Source organism: Mandrillus leucophaeus, unplaced genomic scaffold (assembly GCF_000951045.1).
Source record: "Mandrillus leucophaeus isolate KB7577 unplaced genomic scaffold, Mleu.le_1.0 Scaffold1144, whole genome shotgun sequence".
Taxonomy (NCBI): domain Eukaryota; kingdom Metazoa; phylum Chordata; class Mammalia; order Primates; family Cercopithecidae; genus Mandrillus; species Mandrillus leucophaeus.
The window spans coordinates 596,204-615,330 of NW_012099699.1; the positions used below are offsets into that span (position 1 = coordinate 596,204).

General features: G+C 35.5%; 1 protein-coding gene across 1 annotated transcript in view; it reads right to left on the reverse strand.

Annotated features, from left to right (window-relative positions):
• LAMA2 (laminin, alpha 2) overlaps nt 1-19,127 on the reverse strand; it is a 293,272-nt gene that overhangs the window by 182,264 nt on the left and 91,881 nt on the right. The window contains exons 19-21 of the mRNA XM_011997459.1: nt 12,344-12,468; nt 5,404-5,490; nt 1,427-1,620 (exon numbers count right to left, since the gene is read on the reverse strand). Of these exons, the coding sequence (XP_011852849.1) occupies nt 1,427-1,620; nt 5,404-5,490; nt 12,344-12,468 (406 nt within the window). The remainder of the gene's footprint in view (nt 1-1,426; nt 1,621-5,403; nt 5,491-12,343; nt 12,469-19,127) is intronic.

A 19,127-nucleotide genomic window follows, 5' to 3' on the forward strand; every position in this document is an offset into this window, starting at 1 on the left:
CAGTTCTCTTTAAAAGAAATGTTCCCCAAAAATCCCATTATATTATCTTCCCCAGATTTTAATGTGCTATTGTTTAATTTTTGTGCTTAACATTAATGTGATCTTTTTATTCTAAGTTTGCTTCTGGATAATTAATAAAAGTGATGATTAATAATTCAAGGACTGTTTCATGTTTACATTAAGAATATCTATATATTATCTAGTTAATTATGTGCATGTTAATGATTTAACTTGAAAGCAATATTATAAAATACTTTGGTAGTCTACTTCTTTAATTATCATTAAAATATATCATCATGCTTGGGAAGAATGAGTGTGGATATACTAACAACTAAATATGACAATATAAATGTATTTGACAGTACCTTTAATCTCTCCCCTCTCACCTACCTTCACATTTATTTTCAGTGTAATACATTTTCATTAAAGATGGTTAAAATACGAAGAAAAAATGATTTTAATATCTATTTTCCCAAACAACACCCAGTCTTAACTTTTTGGTGTATTTTTTAATACAGCCTTAGCTTCTGAGGTTAACTCTTATAAAACTAGAACATAAACAAAAATTCTTCTATTTAAGATACTATTACAATTTAGACACAAACAACATGCTAAAACAAGAAATGTTGACATGCACAAACATCATTAAAATAGATAAATGTTGAAAGAAAAGGTGTTAAAAGAAATTCCTTAAGAAAAGAATACTATAGAACAGCATTCCTTCCTTAAATTTATAAATAACCTATTTTGGATTTGAATGTATGCAAGATCTAAGAATTATATTTAGCTACTGATTTCAATGTACTTTCAATATGGCACTACCAAATCCAGAATCAGTAAGAAAAAAGAGAGACAGCAAGAGAGCAAACTACTCTCCACTTATTGTACATGAGTAAAAATACTTGACTTCATTGTTACTGCTTATGAGTTTTGTAGTTCAAGAGAAAATTATGAAGCAGTATCCCCAAGGATCTTCATAAAAGCTGGGAAAAGAAACGTCAGTTGTCATTCAAGGCTTAAAGTATCTGTCCAGTCGATTACAAATTCAGGAGGATTCTAAAATTTTTAATATACTCAGATCTTTAATCTGTCACAAAGGCAATGCCAACTTGAGGCGAAACTGGAAACCCTGAGATGGACAAATCAAATAAAATGCCTCCAGGAGCTTCACTGTAGGTCTTTCAATGAACTGAGTAAAGCACACTGAGGATTTTCTCAGCTGTTCTTAGCTCAGCAGGATGGACACGAAGTCAGCAGGTGAACAACAGAAGGTGGATAGATAGTGTCAGAAAGAATGAAGAGTAGAACTAGCTATTGCAAAAAAAAAAAAAAAAAGGGAGGTAGAGGGAGTCAGTCTTTCTCACTGGAAATGAGACAGAAATGGAATCGAGGCCTCCAAAACTAACCGCGAAGTTAGTATACGTACAAACACACTCCCAGCCCTCGCGTGCATGCCAGTGCTTGCAGACGTCACACTTCCTTCCCATGGCTCCGGGTCGGCACGTGCAGATTCCTGTGACAGGGTCACAGGGCACAGGCAGTGAGCCATAGTGATCACACTCACATTCTTGGCAGGAGCCTCCAGGGCTGCTTGGACTGCCAGTATAGCCAGGGGCACACCTGAATTGAAACAGTGACAAAGCAAAAGAGGTTAATAGCAAATCATGTCTCCACATTGTTGTGTGCGTGGTCTTCTGTTTTGATGAAACAAAACTGATAGCAAGAGTCCATAAGTCAGTTAACTTTTCCTGTAAAGGGCCAGATAGTAAATAGTAGACTTTGCAGGACATAGGGAAAATCAAGATTATGCCGTGAAAAAGAAATAAAATTCTAAAGCATTCTGCTGTTGTTGTTGACGGAATTGAAAACGTAATAATAATAATAACAATAATAAGTCAAATTACTTTATAATATCAGGCTACTAATGAGAAGAATTGGATTCTTCCTGAGGTTTGAAATTATCCTTCATTTGGGTTATAATTTAGTGCCTGCTATCATCAAATTGATTGTAAATGCTGACCTGTAACAACAGTTCTTAACTGAGTGCCATACAGAATCAGAAATAGGCCAAACTTGGCCTGTGGACCATAGTTGGTCTGTCACTGCTCTAGATCATAAACTTTTTTGTTAAGTCCTCTTCTACAATTAGAGATGAATACAATTCTATATTGACTTCTGGGCTTTCCTATACTCATGAATTTCAGAGCTCAAAATAACCAAATAATACAATGCATTAATTTTACTAATGAGGCAAAAGAGGCAAGTTAAGTGGCAATAGGCTACTCAGATTTTCTGTTTAATTTTATTCATCTTTTCTTTTTACCACATCTTCCTCAAGATGGATTTTTCATGTGTATCTGTGGAATTGGGTTAATGATATGCAAACAAAATATATAACACTGATTTGGAAAATTAGAAAGAGAATCCAACTGGATGAACCCTAAATGCAGTCCATTAATTGACTCTTCCACCTACCTATGCATCCATTCACCTAAGTGTATTCCACTCGGGGTTATGACACTGGAAGTTTGGTAACTTTGCACAATGCTAGCAGGGCCATACATTGCGGTTCGCCCAGGACAATTTCATACTACCTGTTGTTTTGGCTTAATTGCTAAAAACACTTCCTGTTTTTAATATAGTGTCTCAGATTGGACAACAAGTTATATATATGGTCAGTGTAAATATAACCAACAGTTAGAATTTTTGTTGAACAGGCAAGTATGTGAGGAAGTTGAGAGACAGTAGGGGACTGGAGCCAGCAACTATAAATACTGGCAAGATAATCATAGACCATCTTTAGCTGCCTGAGACTGTGAAATCTGCATGGCTGACTGTGAAAGTTAATTCATCCTGTGCTGGTTAGAAAAGGCAAAACATGAAGAAAACGATTTGTGACATTAGGCTTTTATACATTTATGTTTTTGATTATTTTCTTTTCAATAAAAGATTACAAATACTGAAAATAGCATTTAAGTAAGTCCACTTGAATGACTTCTTAACATTTACAGGTAAAATAATTGTATTCCAAGCAGATTAAGATTGATTAAATGTTCAAAGAGTTTATTACAAGAGTATTGAAAATAAAGTATGGGGAGAGGTTTCTATATTACAGGGATACTCAAGAAATTTAAGCAGTTTTAGACCTAACCTGATCAGTCTGGGCAGGTCAAAAGATGATTTAAATGATTTAAGAAGCTCTCAGCACTGGAACAAATTTATTTGGAAGGTTACAATAAAAATTTAACCAAGAACTTTGGTTTAATATAGCTGAATAAAGCAATTTTTCAGAGACATATAACCTGATCATTTATATGTTAGAGATGATGAATGCAAAGCTATAACAACATTTGAGGACAGGAAAAACAATTTAAGTCACTCACATTTGACACTGGATGGCCCTGCTCATCTATAGGCTATACAAACCGACAGCTTTTATCGATTAAATACTCCTGGATATTAAAAATAAATTTTCTGGAATCATTCTGCTTTAACACTATAATTGTTATTTTAGTGTACCCTTCTAGCCTTTTCTATACACATGCTTTTGTAGAAAATCTAACTACAGTGTATAAATGTAGCTATACTATAAATTTTTTTTTCCTGAATTACTGTATATAATCCTTTTGGTGCCCAGCAATGCTTTTAGTCACTATCCTACTGGTGACTATCCTACTGCAAGAAATAAGTATTAGTCTAACCATAAATACCAAAGCTCCCTGGTGGATATTAACAAGTATGTACTTGTATCACCTATATCTATATCTAAATGATGTACATATCTTCAGAACAAATGGAAATATTTTTAGATTTGGTGTTGCAGTGAGTTATTTAATTGCTGCTAATTTCTGTTGGCATGGAAATTGTGAATCCACTGTTTTATATATATGCAAATATTGGATATTGTGTTTAGAGTTACCACATATGGGTTTATTTAGAAATATATTTTACAAATGTATAAAAATTGCATTGGGATTTATAAAAGTTAAGCCTAATTATTTAGTTACTTATTGCCATGATTAATACAGCTGTTGCTTGCTATATAAAACAAGACTCTTAAGTGGGCGCTGATAATTAGTATTAGTTTATATTTGCAAAGAAACTTATTTAAGTGTTCTTCGGAGAATCTAGCAAAGGAATGGGTGAAGTAGGACATGGAAAAGAAAAACTCTAAGGGTGTGATTTCAGGTGATGTCCCAGTCTTAGCCTGATTCCATGGAATGCTCTGGAGCATAAAATAAGATCTCAAAACTTGTTCCACTTAGGGGCCAAAGAGCTGGACTTTTGTACTCTCATGCTGGTTAGCCATGGGCCACTGCAGGAAGGTGGGGTAAGCACTCAGGCCTTTCTTCCTCTTCTGTTGGAGAGAAGGCTTCAGTGTAGGTGCCTAGGCAGGGCACCAACAGTGTCCTTTACACACTTATTGTCACAATATTAGTGTAAAGTAGGTGGCCTATCGATGATTCCTAAGATTATAGATGAGGCAAATGGAATATAGCTAAACTGTTGGAACTGAGCAAAGTCTATGGATCTTTATAAAACTTTTATACTGCTAGCAATTATGCTAGAATTATCATGTGTGTATAATGTTAGTAGTTAGCATTAGTAACTCTCTGTTATATCAGAGATAATACCTAAAATGTACTAAAAATGGTGGTGACAAATTTGAATACCCAGGATACTGATCTTATAGAAAATATGTATCTGGAAGATATTAATTACAACCTTTCTAGACAGTGAGTTTGTTTAGACAGTAAACTGTATTCCTTAATTTACCATTTGGATTACATTCAGAATTCAATTTAACACTGTATACATGCATTATGAGATTTCATAAGCAATATGGTAAGAGAAAACATTTAAATCATATTGTTTGCCTATTGAAAAGAAAAATTGAATAACAAATACTTTATTATCTGGGTACTAATTAAAAATTCTTGATATTATTTATATTTTGAGTTATGTATACACTTGCTGGTGTAGTGCCACAGTGTTCAGAACAATGATGTGAATGCAGTGACTTCCAGACAATATTTTCCAGTGCATTAAAATAAGAAAAGTGTAGCCAGTTTTTTATTAGTAGTAACTACTGCTAAGCTTTTGAAAATTGATTTGTTCTTACAAAATTATATATTTACATATAAAATTATATATATATATACTAAAGCATAAATTAGATAATTGTGAAATAGTTTGGAATCTTTGAGATAGTCTAAACATGGTGGAAATAAACAACTTTCTTTGGATAAATTCTAAGATGCACAAGTAGTTTTGAAAGCATTATAATTTAAACTACTATGCAAATATTGAAGTTCTTCAAATAATGAATGTTTTCCTATTGTGACCTTTTACCATATAATCCCTACATATACATTACTCTGTACGTTTCATGGCTGTTGGTACCTTTCACAATACTGGCCTTCGTATCCCCGTGGACAAGCAGTGCAGCGGTAGTCATCAAGGCCTTCTGTGACACAAGAGGGGCTGAAACTGAATCAGAAAGAAAAGGATTGCAAAAAAAGTTTAATCCATTTATTTTATAAAATAGTATTCCTATCCATTATCAAGGGTTTTGGGACCTACTTTTAAGTGGTGATAAATGCCATCCTTATAATTAGCTGAAGTTCTTATTTAATGGTAGGACATCACAGTGAAAAACCATTAATAATAGTAAACAACTACATATTGTTTGGTTTAAATGATGAATTAAAAATGCATCACACAAGGCATGTTAATATTCTGGAATTTAACAATGATGTGACAGCCATGAATATACTAAACGTCCAGCAAAATTGTCCTATTGTTCACTAATCAAAAGAAAAATCTGACTAGAATTTATGCACATTGTCTGATAGTAGAATAGCTATTACTTATTATCTTTTAGGTTAAAAAAAGGGCATAAAATCTATATAATTTTTTTTTCTTGAAAACTCTGCCCAAATGGCCACCAGTGCTTCAAGACATGAAATGTGAATAAATGTTTCACTTGGAATAAAAGAATATCTTTTCTAATTTACATCCAGATTTCAAACTACATTTCACTTTGAACACAAAGTAATGTGATTTAGTAGTGAGGAAAAAAGGGAAAGCTTTTTCTGTGAAAATGACTATTTTATGGTATTTTCTAATAATTAGGTCTTATATAACTTCCCCAATGTTTTTACTACAATGCTGGTAGACCACAGCCAGTCTGTCTTGCTTCAGGATTTCCGATGATCTTATTCCATAAAAAAAAAAAAAAAAAGACTCCACAAGACTTGAAAACTAAACTATATTAGCATGCAGTTTTGGGTTGTTACAAACTTCTCTCAGCTGCATTCCCATTAGATAAAACTGAGTGATGCATTGGAAACTTGGAAATGAAAAACATGTATCTGTTACAGAACAATAATGCTGCACACACCATTTTTCTTTTCGCTGCTTCACTAAATCAGTTGATGCTGAACACGCGATAAGGTGTACAGGCCAGGCCCACAGCTCCTTTTGGTCAGGTGCCATTAGGACCTAATGTTAACTGTCTTCTAATGCATTACATCAATAGTACATGAATGAGTAACAGGCTCTAACTTTTGCAAAATATGTGAACAAATTGATCTACTACTCACAAACTCATTATCCAACAAATTTATTTTTGCCTTCACAAAAAACAAACTTATAACTGACACACTCTGCCAAGTTTTTAACACATTCATTTAAAGCCTGATACTGAGTGCATCTGTGCATGCGCACTCACACACACTTGTGCGCGTGCACACACACTCTTATACAGATTTTAGACATTTCCAGTGAAACTCTAAAGAGTCAATAAGATTAAATTCCATTTTTTATAGTAAAATAATGAAATGTCAATAAATAATTAATAAAGTGTTTACTATGTAGGAAAGTAGTAATTCTTGAATAGTTGATTTTTTTTTCAAATTATGATATTATGGTAGATTGCACTGTTTCCTTATATCTCATAAAAGGTCTTCTGGAGGGAGTAGGGATTCCACCTCACTTGAAGCTTGAGTTTATTCTTTCTGTTCACAACTTCCTAATCTGCTCTCAATTCTCATTTCGTCTGCAGGGCTACTCAGAAATCCTTGGACTTTTCTCATGGTGACCATCTTTTACATTTCCCTATGGCTGCTAATTCCAAACTCCCCTCAACAGAATTTTAAACATTTACAGAGTCTGCTCTCTGTGTCATCTCCTATGGACACTGCAGAGATAAATGGGCTTCTGGAAACCATTTCCTTCTGGTTTTTATCCCAGTTCATTGGTTGTTCCTTTTCAGTTTCCTTTGTTGGATTTGTGGCATGTCCTTGATCTCTTAACATGCTTCATAATTCAGTTTTCTGATTTCTGCTCCCTTCTCCTCTCTCCTCTAAATGATCTCACTTAGTCCTAAGGGCTCTAAACATTGTGCCTACCTTCACAGATTTAAAGTAAGTTTCTCCCCCTCCAAAAATACACCAGATCTTTCCCTAATTTTCCCCATCCCAGTCAATGGCCACTCCATGTTTCCATTTGCTCTGCCAAAAACCATGGTGTCAACCGTGTCTCCTCTGTCACACTCCACTTATCTCCTATCTGCAAATGCTGCTGGTGCTTCCATCAATAACACCACTGGATTATCCTGTACCAAGACACCTCTTGCCACTGCAAGATTTTTAGCCTTCAGGACATTTAGATATTCATTAGAGCTTTGCTGACTTCATCTCCTAGCACCCGCTTCTCATTCACTCTGTTCCAGTCACCCTAGCCTCCTGTTGTCTGCCAAGCGTGAGCCAAGCATGGGCCAAGCATGGGCCTATCTCTGGGCCAGTGCAGTGATGTTTTTCTCTGAGGGGACTGTTCTTCCTGCAGGTATTCACATGACTCACACCATTCACATTTCTGCACAAGTCTCATCTGTTTGTGAAGATCATTGACCACCTTATCTAAAATCATACCTTAGTCACTCTAAGTTCATTGAGGCTCCTTTGTTTCTCCTGGTAGTACTTGTCATTACCTGACATTAGATTTTATATCTACTTCTTTATCTTACTCTCTCATAAAAAAATATAAGCTCCAGAAGGCTAGGAAACACGGGCTGTTTTGTTCACTTGTATATTCCCAGTATGAAGAGCCATGCCTAGCATTGGGTTGGGCCCTCATTAACTTTTTCTTGAATAAAGAAATAAATAAAATACTATGTTTACCTTCAAGGAATTTACAATTCCATGTGAGAGACAGATATGTACACATATAGGACAGGAAACATATCTTTTATCTATTCATAGTGTTGGGATGAAGTACATGCTTAGTAAATGTTCATCTTCTGAAAGAATGATTGAAATAATTCTGTATAGTAAAATGTGTTAGTCGTATATAAAATGTACAAAATACACGCTGTGCTATGGATAGGTTTTGTGGCAGAGGTAATGTTTGAAAAATGTCTTTAAAAATAAATTAGATTTTACAGGGATTGTCTCACAGAATAGCAAGAGTAGATCGCTAATGACGTCTAGATAAGTGCAAGAAACGCCAAACTTGGCATTATATAGAATGGTGTTGAGGGCATAGAGCCTGGAAAGGCAGTCAGATTACAAAGGGTTTCTAACGGTCAAAGAGTCTGATCTTTCCTTGGGAAGGCACTGGAAACTTCTAAGGGTGTGTGAGCACTGCCACTCTAAGAGTTAAATTTCTACCATATTTGTTTTGGTAAGAGATAATGAGGACTTGAACTAATGCCGTGGAAATGAGTCAGTAATCACTCATCATCCCTCCATATTTCTCACTGACTGCACAGATTGAAGTCATAAATTGAGATATCTCGGCCTCCTCTATCTATTCCTCAGAATCTGTTTTTATGTCTTGAGGAGAAGTGCCTGTTTTCTTTGCCCTGGCTGGTTTCTTTGCTTCACATTTTAATTATTCTCTTCTCACCATTTATAGGTCTTCACTTTGTTAATTAGCCTAATATGTCCCAAGCTTTAGATGGTGATATTAGTGACTCATGAACTCCATTTAGTAGGTTTTGGCTAAAATTTTTTTCTAAAAATGTAAAATAACAAAATTAAATAAACAGCATGGTGTATAATACATCTATTTAGATATCTACACACACAAGTTTTTGTGGGTTTCTGGCTTATGATATAAAAAAGTGTTTCTTACAGTGGTTGCAATCAATAAAGTTTGAAAGTCACTGACCTTGCCATTTTAATTTGATATTTTGATTTAGTGTCTTTTGCATAAAAATTTACTCAAATTATACAAATCACATAAAACAACAATGAAACAAAAATGAAAACAGACTCTGTTATTGATCCTGCTAACCAATCAGGGTAGTATTCTACCATTTTATTCTTGAAATTTCTTAAAACTGTAAATTAAAATTCTGCTTTCATTATTGATGGTCAAAATTCATCAATGATTCTTATAGTGTAACCACAGGACCAACCAAAACTGGGCCTACCCTATTGATAACAAAATGTCAGGTTACCTTTTAGGTATAACAGAGCCAAAAACTGCAAGTCGTGTAGCCTAGGCATGTTCAATAGAAAAACTGTGACCTCTAACACCACCAGGAACCAACTATTCCTCCCCTTGAACCAACAAAACAGGGACAAAATCAAAACCTGAACATTGGCACTACTTCGGAAATGAGGGGTTCATTGGCCCAGAAGATCTAGGGCTAAAATCTGCCTCAATATACCTTACTGTAAGTGATCAAATTTGAAGCCCTCCAATCAGACTTTGCCAAGCCAGCATTTCTAAATCCTTTGCCTTGCCTTCCGATCCCTTGAAACTTTCCTCATATCCCAAATTAGGGAGACAGATTTGAACCTGACTCTTGTCTCCTTGCTGACCAATTTTGCAATAAACCTTTTCTTTTCCCCAAAGCCAATGCCAACGTTATTGGCTTCAATGTGCTTCAGGCAGCAAGCCCCTTTATTTGCTCAATTACAATAGTCAGTTGCCACCATATTCACTGGGTCTCCCTTGTGAAAGCAGCAACTAATGCTGTTCATTGCTCTTCTCTCCCTTGGTGTCAATGGCAGTGCCGCCCGGGTTCCCTCTCTTCTGACTGCTCCTGCCTTGGCTCTCCTTTTTCTTCTTTCCCAACATGAAGTCCTGCCTTTCCTTCTTTCTATATACTAGCTTTGGATAACATTAGCCTGGGAAATCTTATCCAACTTTAATTCACTTATTAACATGTCTTTTCCTTCATCTGCTCCTACAATTTTCAGATTTCCATTTCCTGCAGCTATTTGCATATTTCCATTCAGACAGATATGTTCTATCAATCTGAACCCATTTGAAACATAAATTATCTTTCTTCTCTAACAGCTCTCTCCTGGTTTCTCTATTTCAGTTAATGGCACCACCCTTTTCGGGGGCAACCTGCCTAAAAACCTCAGTCTTCAACTCCTGCCCGGACCCTCACCCCTCACATCTAATTAGTTTTCAAATCTGTAGAGTTGTATTAAACAATTTTCTCACATTCATTCCTTTGTCTCCATTCTTGTTACTATTACCTACTTCTGGTTCTAATTATCTTTTGCCCATGCGAGTATACTAGCCTTTTAATTGGTCTCTATGCTTTTCTCATTTGCCTGTTTCAATTCATTATACTCAAATCTATTATAATAGTTTTCCTAAAATGTGGCTATAATCATATTAACCTTTTTTTCCAAAATAAAAACTTGTAGTGTTTCCTTATTACATAGAAAATCAGATAACTATTTCTTAGACTGGTATTTAGGGTTTTCTACAATATGGACTTTATTCTCCCATTCATTTTCATCTGCGACTATGAAATTGTGTCTGAACTCCATGTTCCAAATTCTGTTACTTATTAGGTTTTGCACATCCCTCGTATTTTCTAAGCATTTGCCCATTTAATTTCCTACTATTCCCACCAGTGAAAATCTTTAAATTAATTATTTAAGATCCATTATACATGCTACTATTTCTTTTCATATGTTCTTGAAGCTTCCGGTATTAAGTGTGGTGTTTTGTGCCTTTGAATTCTCTTTACATTTAAGTTGATACCCCTTAACACACAGGTTTTACAGTGAGCTCCTCCAAAAAATGGCATGCTTCTCTTGTATATCTCCTGTAGCTTTTATTATAGTGTAATCACCAGGGAATTTTCAATTAGTTATTACATTTTTCTAATCCAAATGGCTTACTTTTTAAAACAATTAAATACATAGCATTATCTTGTTTAAATCTGGGCATCAAGGAGAAATTAGGGAAAGAAAGACAAAAATAATACTATTTTTCATACACCTACTACTTGGTCCCTGGATGAACAATAAGACCATGCATATTATCCTCTTCAATATCCAGCTTACCTAAAAATTTACATTTGACACCTGTAAAAGGCTTGTGATTCCAGCCAACAAAAAAGAGGAGCTTTCAGAGGAAAAGGAGATGATTTACAGGAAATGTTTTCAGAATGCATACAAAGCCGAAGATGAAGAAGAAAGTGAGTAGGCACAGGTGCAAAGATCACGTTGTCTGAATTGCTCTGTGGCTCTTTAACACTCAAGATAAAGTGTCCAGAATTCTAATTCTGAACAAACTGCCATACATTATTTTCAAAAGCAAATTCTTAGAGTAAAACTGCCCTGCCTTACTGAAGTCTATAAATCACTTAACAGAAAGTGCAGGTAGTCTGGGCAAAAAGGTAAATGAAAACACCTACAGTTTTCATCAATATATAAACCAGTGCAGAACCTTCAGACAGCACTGAAAGAAGATATGCCAGCTTCTGTTTCTTGTTAGGGCTGTGTTTCCATGGTACCAAGCTCAGACCATCTTAAGAAAAAGGAGGTTGTGATTCCGGGAGTTTCCTTTTTTTTTTTTTTTTTGGAGCATAACAAAAAGTCACCTGCTTTAATTGTACAATTTTTCAATTGTTTTCTTGAAAATTATTTCCAAATCTTGAATCGAACACATAAAATAAATGGAAACAGTCACAAAAATTATATAATATGCACCCGAACAATCCTTCATAGCTGATATTATGGGCAGAGGTATAGGTAAACATTAGACAGGTATATTTATGAAACCATGCATATTTGTGTGTGTGTATATATATATAATTTGTTTTATAAACATATCTTACATTAATATTGGTACTTACATTTTAAGTAATAAGTATTATTTACTTGGGGCAGAGTTTCAAAGGAAAAATGAACCATAGGGTATTATATACTCACTTTTGTCATGTTTTTATATTATTAAAAATATCTCTATCTTAAATTGAGATTTTTGTCTCCATGGAAAAAATAGCCAAATCATAGACAGCCCATGTGCTAGACAGATGGCGTTTCTGATTGGGAAATGTGGTTATATTTCTCAATCTTACTTGTTACTGGAAGAAATCAGAGGGCAGGCACATTGCTGACAGTCATTTGGCAATCCCTTGACAATTCCATAGTATCCAAGAGCACATCGTTCACAGAAGTCACCAGCAGTGTGATGTTGACAATTCTGTAAAGGAAAGAAGTTTGTTTTTCATTTAGTGAGAGTTAGGATGTAATTTATCATACAGTCCCTAGCTATGAATGTGTGTCTATGAACACATATTTCTTACACACACACACACACACACACACATACACACACACACTTTATCACTGACAAAGAACTCAGTCTTTGATATAAATATTTTTAAAGAAGCTCTTTTATTTGAGAAACTAATAACGAGCTATTGTAGCTACACTGACAATAAGAGTTACTATTCTCTTTTCCCTGCATCGATCGCTATGTAAATATTTCTCCTACTTTAAATTGGGGAATAGACTTCAAGAGTCTCTGAAATTTATTATTTCTTCTAGGCATTTACGTTTCTTCATATCCCAGATTTTAGCTCTCTGAGATGTTAGAAAAAGGTGCTACAAATACTGTGGCCTTGGCACATGCCCACTAGTGGGCTTTCTGAAACCACCTCAAGGTGGAAAGCACAGATGTAGGTGGTTCTTCATAAATATGGAGGAGTCAATCTAACACCAGCAATCTCAGATCAATATCTTCTTTTTTATGCTTGCATAATAAGAGACATTGGAGTGATATCCTTTAACACCTTTCCACAAGGAAATGAGAATAGCTTCAGAATAGTGTGTAAATAGCTTCAAATTAAAATTTTCATGAAGCAGAATTATATTTAATGCAATAATCAATTAGGCAATAAGAACTTAGGAAGAGCTACATGGAATCAACTGAAACAGTCAATGAAAGAACATCCTACCTTCTAGAAATTTACGTAAGCTTTGGGAAAATAATAATTAAAAAAAACCACCTGACAAAAAATAAACATGGCAGCAAGAATGCAACATTGAATGCTGTTTCGTGGGAATGTGGTCCTTGCATTTGAGAGTTGAGAAAAAGGAAGAGAGGGAATTTGGAATTGGATTTTAGTTGGATTTTATAAGACAGGATTTGGACTGGTCAGAATAGTGACTTACATCTTATAAACAACATCGAAAGAAAAGTTGAGAAACAAATAAGTCAGTAACAAACTAGATGGACATGTTAGTGAACTGGCTTCCTGATAATCTCAGCTGGAGCCACAAAGCTGCCTGCAGGCTCTATACTGAACTTGGATGATATCCCATAGACTGGGCTCTGCTTCATTTAATCAATCAAGAAGAATGTATTTATTCTTCTTGAAGAATGTTTCATGTGTCGTCTAACGGCCAGACAATTGTTGGTATGGAATGTGTGGTAATTCACAACAAATAATAGCTGACATCATTTCCACCACAGATATTGCTATGGAATTAATTTTTGCTTAGAACTTCTGCTAACTCTTTCTGAGAGTTTATGCTATTTCTTGCAGTGAAACTATGACATTGCCACAGTGAATTTTAGATCATTTAGTTTTTACATTTTTCGTGTTATATTTGAAAGTATATTGTGACATTTACAGATTTTATAACAATGTGAAATGAATCCGGTTTTTCCAATATGACAAGGTACGAATCTTGTCATTTTGTTTGTTTGTTTGTTTTTCTTTTGAGACAGAGCTCTGTCACCCCGGCTGGAGTCCAATGGCATGATCTTGGCTCACTGCAACCTCTGCCTCCTGAGTAAAGGGATTCTCCTGCCTCACCCTCCCGAGTAGCTGGGACTACAGGCACATGCCACCATGCCCTGCTAATTTTTGTATTTTTAGTAGGGATGGGGTTTCACCATGTTGGCCAGGCTGTTCTCGAACTCCTGACCTCAGGTGATCCACCCACCTCAGCCTCCCAAAGTGCCTGACCAATCTCAAATCCTCTACTTCTACACCTCACCCTCAGTCAATGATGGCCCCCTATTTTAAGAGATAAGAAAGCTCTAATTTCAAGTGTCATTGCAGAAAAGTGGTTAGCAGAGCAAAATGATTTGTCATATTTTGTCGTTGATTTAAGTGCCATAATCCTCTTTTATTCAACCATCCAAAAGAACTACCATTTTTTAGCAATAAAAGAGCCATTCTGTATTTAACAGTAGCATTATGAGAGATAATGTCTCCAAGATAAAATAATTATCTATTATCTATTATAATAATCCAATCTAATTTGGATGCTCCCTTGGTTTCCTGGCAAACAATTCAGTGTCTTGCCACATTATTTTCCATCCATTTGACATTTGTTTCCGTCCTTTGTCTGAAGCTACTCCACTCCTAAATTGGTTTCCTTGCCTCCTGCCTCCCCATTTTCTCCAGCATCTTCATTCCCTCCTTTGCAGGCTCATTCCCATTAATATTTGAAATTGGTCAAGCCTTTCCTGTCTTAAAAAAAAAAAAAAATCTGTGAGGTCTCAAATTGCTCAACAATGTCTATCCTATTTTCAATAAGCTTTTTAAAAGACATTGTTTACATTCCTGGTCTCTACTTCTTCATCTCCCATTCACCCTTTAAACAGGTTTCTGGTTTCACCATTAAACACAATACCAGAATGACCCATAAGATCTTTGTTGCTAAAGCAAAACTTAGAATCATCAGGTCTCATGATATGTACGTTTTCTGTAGCCACTGATATTTCTGGATACTCTTTCTTTGAAATTTTCTCTTCCCATGGTTTCTTTTTCTTTTTCTTTGTTTTTTTTGAGACAGAGTCTCACTCTGTCGCCAGGCTAGAGTGCAGTGGTATGATCTTGGCTCACTGCAACCTCTGCCTCCCAAGTTCAAGTGATTCTCCTGCCTCAGCCTCCCGAGTAGCTGGGATTACAGGTGTGCGTCACCATGCCCAGCTAATGTTTGTATTTTTAGTAAAGACGGGGTTTCGCCATGTTGGCCAGGATCATCTCAGTCTCTTGACCTCGTGATCCATCCCCCTCGGCCTCCCAGAGTGTTGGGATTACAGGTGTGAGCCATGGCACCCAGCCCCCATGGTTTCTTTAAGAGTAAGCCAGTTGATGTTTCTCCCATTTCTACGGCTACTCTAATTCTCCTTTATGGATTCTTCCTTCCCTTTCTGTTTAATATAATTGATGCCCTTAATTCTAACTTTGATCCTCATCTCTTTTTTCTCCTCCATATTTACCTTGGTGATTTCATCCATTACTATGACTTCAGTTAATGGTGTGCCCAAAACTCTGTATTTTATGTATTCAGCCTGGATATCTCTGTTGGGTTCCAGACTTCCACTTCTAATTGCTTCTTGAGTAAATATTGTATAACACAGAAGCGCCTTAAATTTGAAATGACCACAATTAAGTTCATCTCTTGCTAAACCTGCGAATATTCCTGTATTTCTCATTTCATCTGAGGTCACTGTCATCCACTCAATCGCCAAGGTCGGCAACCTACAGGCCTCTCTTATCAGAGGTATCCATCAGATCATCAGTTCCACAAGTCTATTACTCTCTGTTTCTTGACTTTCTTATTGCTACTATTTTCATCTGGCCACTGTCATATTTTACTTGGATTATTAGAATAGCCTCTTAGTTAAAGATCCTGTCTCCATATTTTCTTATCTGGTGATTTCTCCACACTGCAATCAGAGTGATCATCCTATGAACATATCAGACCATGCCCTTCTCTTGCTTGAAAGGCTACACTAGTTCCCAAATGCAGTCAGGATGAATAACAAGTTATTAGCATAGCAAGGAAGAGTTCATTATCTGCCACTCCGCCCCCCACCCTACGCCTTCACCACCACAGTACTTACCCCTACACACGTAGCTGTAACCACGGCTTTCTTTGCATATAATGCCATAGCCACATGGGGCCATCTGAAATTCTCAAATTATGCGGATACTCTTTATCACTGCTGGGACTTTTCATTTGCAAATCCTTAGCTCTAGAGCGTATATCGGGCTAGCACCTATTCATTTCAGCTCTCATTTTAAATGTCAGTTTCTCTGAGAAACATTCCCTGATGCCCTAAAATTGGCTTAAATCCTCCTTTTAGTGCATCAAACATGGGAGGCATTCAATGACTATTTTTGAATGGCTGAATGAATGAATGCATGTTTCAGGAAGTCTAGATGAAACTGGTCAGGCTTTTTCAGATGAAAAAGCCCAAATTTCAAGTGTCATTGCAGAAAAGTGGTTAGCAGAGCAAAATGATTTGTCATATTTTGCCACTGATTTAAGTGCCATAATCCTCTTTTACTCAACCATCCAAAGGAACCACCAGTTTTTAGCAATAAAAGAGCCATTCCATATTTCACAGTAGCATTATGAGAGATAATGGCTCCAAGATAAAATAATTATCTATGAATTCTAACTTCAAGTCATTCAGCAAGGGGTCATGCTGACGAATAAGTGTTAACTGGGGAGTGTTTTAAGAATATATTTTATAGTTATAGAGATGAATGTGCCAAAAATACATACGACCTTCAACAATAATTTTCAGCATTTTACTTTTGCAGTAAAATAATTGCATAATGAATTATTTTATGTCACCTAAATATAACATTAGTAACTCAATTAAAATCCTTAAAGCCAATAATCATTACTAAAAAGACAAGAGATTCAAAAATATGATTTTGTTTCTCTTATACCTGTAAGTCGACATAATTTCTTCAATAGAGAAAGCAAATATTGTAATCTTCTCTGGATAATCTTGTCAATCTTTCACAGGGTTGCTGACATACTAAACTTGGTTAATTGAATCAAATGTCCTGGTTAGGTCCACAAACACACAACACATAAATCAGGAGCCTCTTTTTGAAACTTTTCTGACATACCCTTTTCATATGACTTTCCTGTCTGCTTTGAAATAGTGTACATAATTTTTTTCTTATATAAAAATTAGCCTTTAGGGAAAATTTCTATATTTTGGATGCCTAATGAGAAGTTTAATTATATTCTCAAGAGTGGTATGTGCTAGTATCTCTTCAATAATACATTAGAATATATTAGATTTGTTAAGTTTTTTTGCACACTAGAAAACTGTTGGTATATATTCCTTCTACAAAATCAAATGAATATAACATTAATATTATAGTATCTCAGCCCTAAGGTGAGAAATTACCTAACCTAACCTTCTTGCCATACAGGAATGCCTTCTACACTTTCCTTGAGATATCATTAAATGCATGAATTCTTATAAGACGGCTTTTTTTCATCTTGCATAAGCTGTGAAGTTTTTCCTTACGGTGAATAAAAATTTGTTGCATTCTAATTTTCAATCAGTGATCCAAGTTCTGCCTTCTGAAGTGATGAAAATTAAGTCTAATTCCCTTTTCCTAGGGAAGGTCCTCAAATATCTAAGAATACTATTACCTCCTAAATCTTTGTTTCAAGCTGAACATTTAGCAATCTTACTCAGGGTTTCCTTCAAATATAAGTCTCTAGCTGTGATTTGCAAATATGTTAAATGTACTTCCTCCCTTGATTTGGATCTTATACAAGTAGCAATGCCCTGTGTTGGCACCTAGTGAATCTGCAATCAAGTAAGGACTCTTACTTCACGTGAATTGCTAATACGTGTCATTTCCTCTGTTCTTTCCCCTAAACTAGAAAATAAGCTCTAGAGGGCAAGACCCATGCAGTCTTCACATTCCTAGTACCTATCATAGGCCATAGACCTGTATATTGGAAACATAATTAACAGATGCCACAGGAATGAACAAACAAGTGAGCTTACCTGAGTTCAAATCTTTTCTATTAATCTCATCTTGTTAATTGTAATTCATAGTTTCATCTGTCAGGATATTTTCCCACCATCCAACACATTAGATAATACTTTCAGCTTTATGTTATCTGAATATTTGATAGATCTCATCCAAAGCATTTACAGATATTTTGAACAAAACAAGGTCAAATACAAAGCTTATGCCTCATCATTGGAGATATCACTAGAGCGTACTCTGGGTCACATATTTTTAGCAACGTGTATGCCTATCAACCTATCAGCTGGCTAACATCTGGCTCATATTTTCAATCTTGTGTGCAAGGATACTATAAAATAGCTCATCAAACGCCTATTTAAACAAAACCAGCATTTGAATCATGGATGAGACCTCTACTGCTTTATAACTTAAGCAAGTTATTTAATTTCTCCAGCATCAGTTCATCAACTGTAAAAGACGAAATAATCTTGTCTATCTCATAAGTTTATTGTAACAATAAATGAGAAAATCTCTGTACAGTGACCTGTTTTGGTCCTGGTACATACACAGTTTTGGACACATAATAGCGGTTATTATTTTTGCTGAATTTGAGATATGATGTATCACAGTGTCTGATAAACTTGATATTTTACTGTGATTTAGAAAACTAGGTTTTCAGATATTATATATACAGTAATCCTAGCACTTAGTTTGGTATGTGTTATTTTGAGTGAACCTATTCTTTTTTTCAATTTTTAATTTTTTGTAGACACGGGGCCTGTGTTGACCATGCTGGTCTCGAACTCCTGGATCCTCTTCTCTTGGCCCCCAAAAGTGCTAGGATTACAGGCATGAGCCACTGCCCCCAACAAAGTGAACCTATTCTGATTCCTAATGAGCACTGTTTATTTTTTCCACAGTTGACAGATATTTGTTAAGTAAGCAATACTTAAGTTTCATTGGCGATCACAATCAATCTGTTTCCTACATTTTATTTTCCTTTATAAAACCTGGAAAGACGTTTTATTGCTTACTATCCTGTGACAAATTTTATGTTCTCACAATTTGCCAAGTGTTTTCCATACATGACCCCTAGTCACTT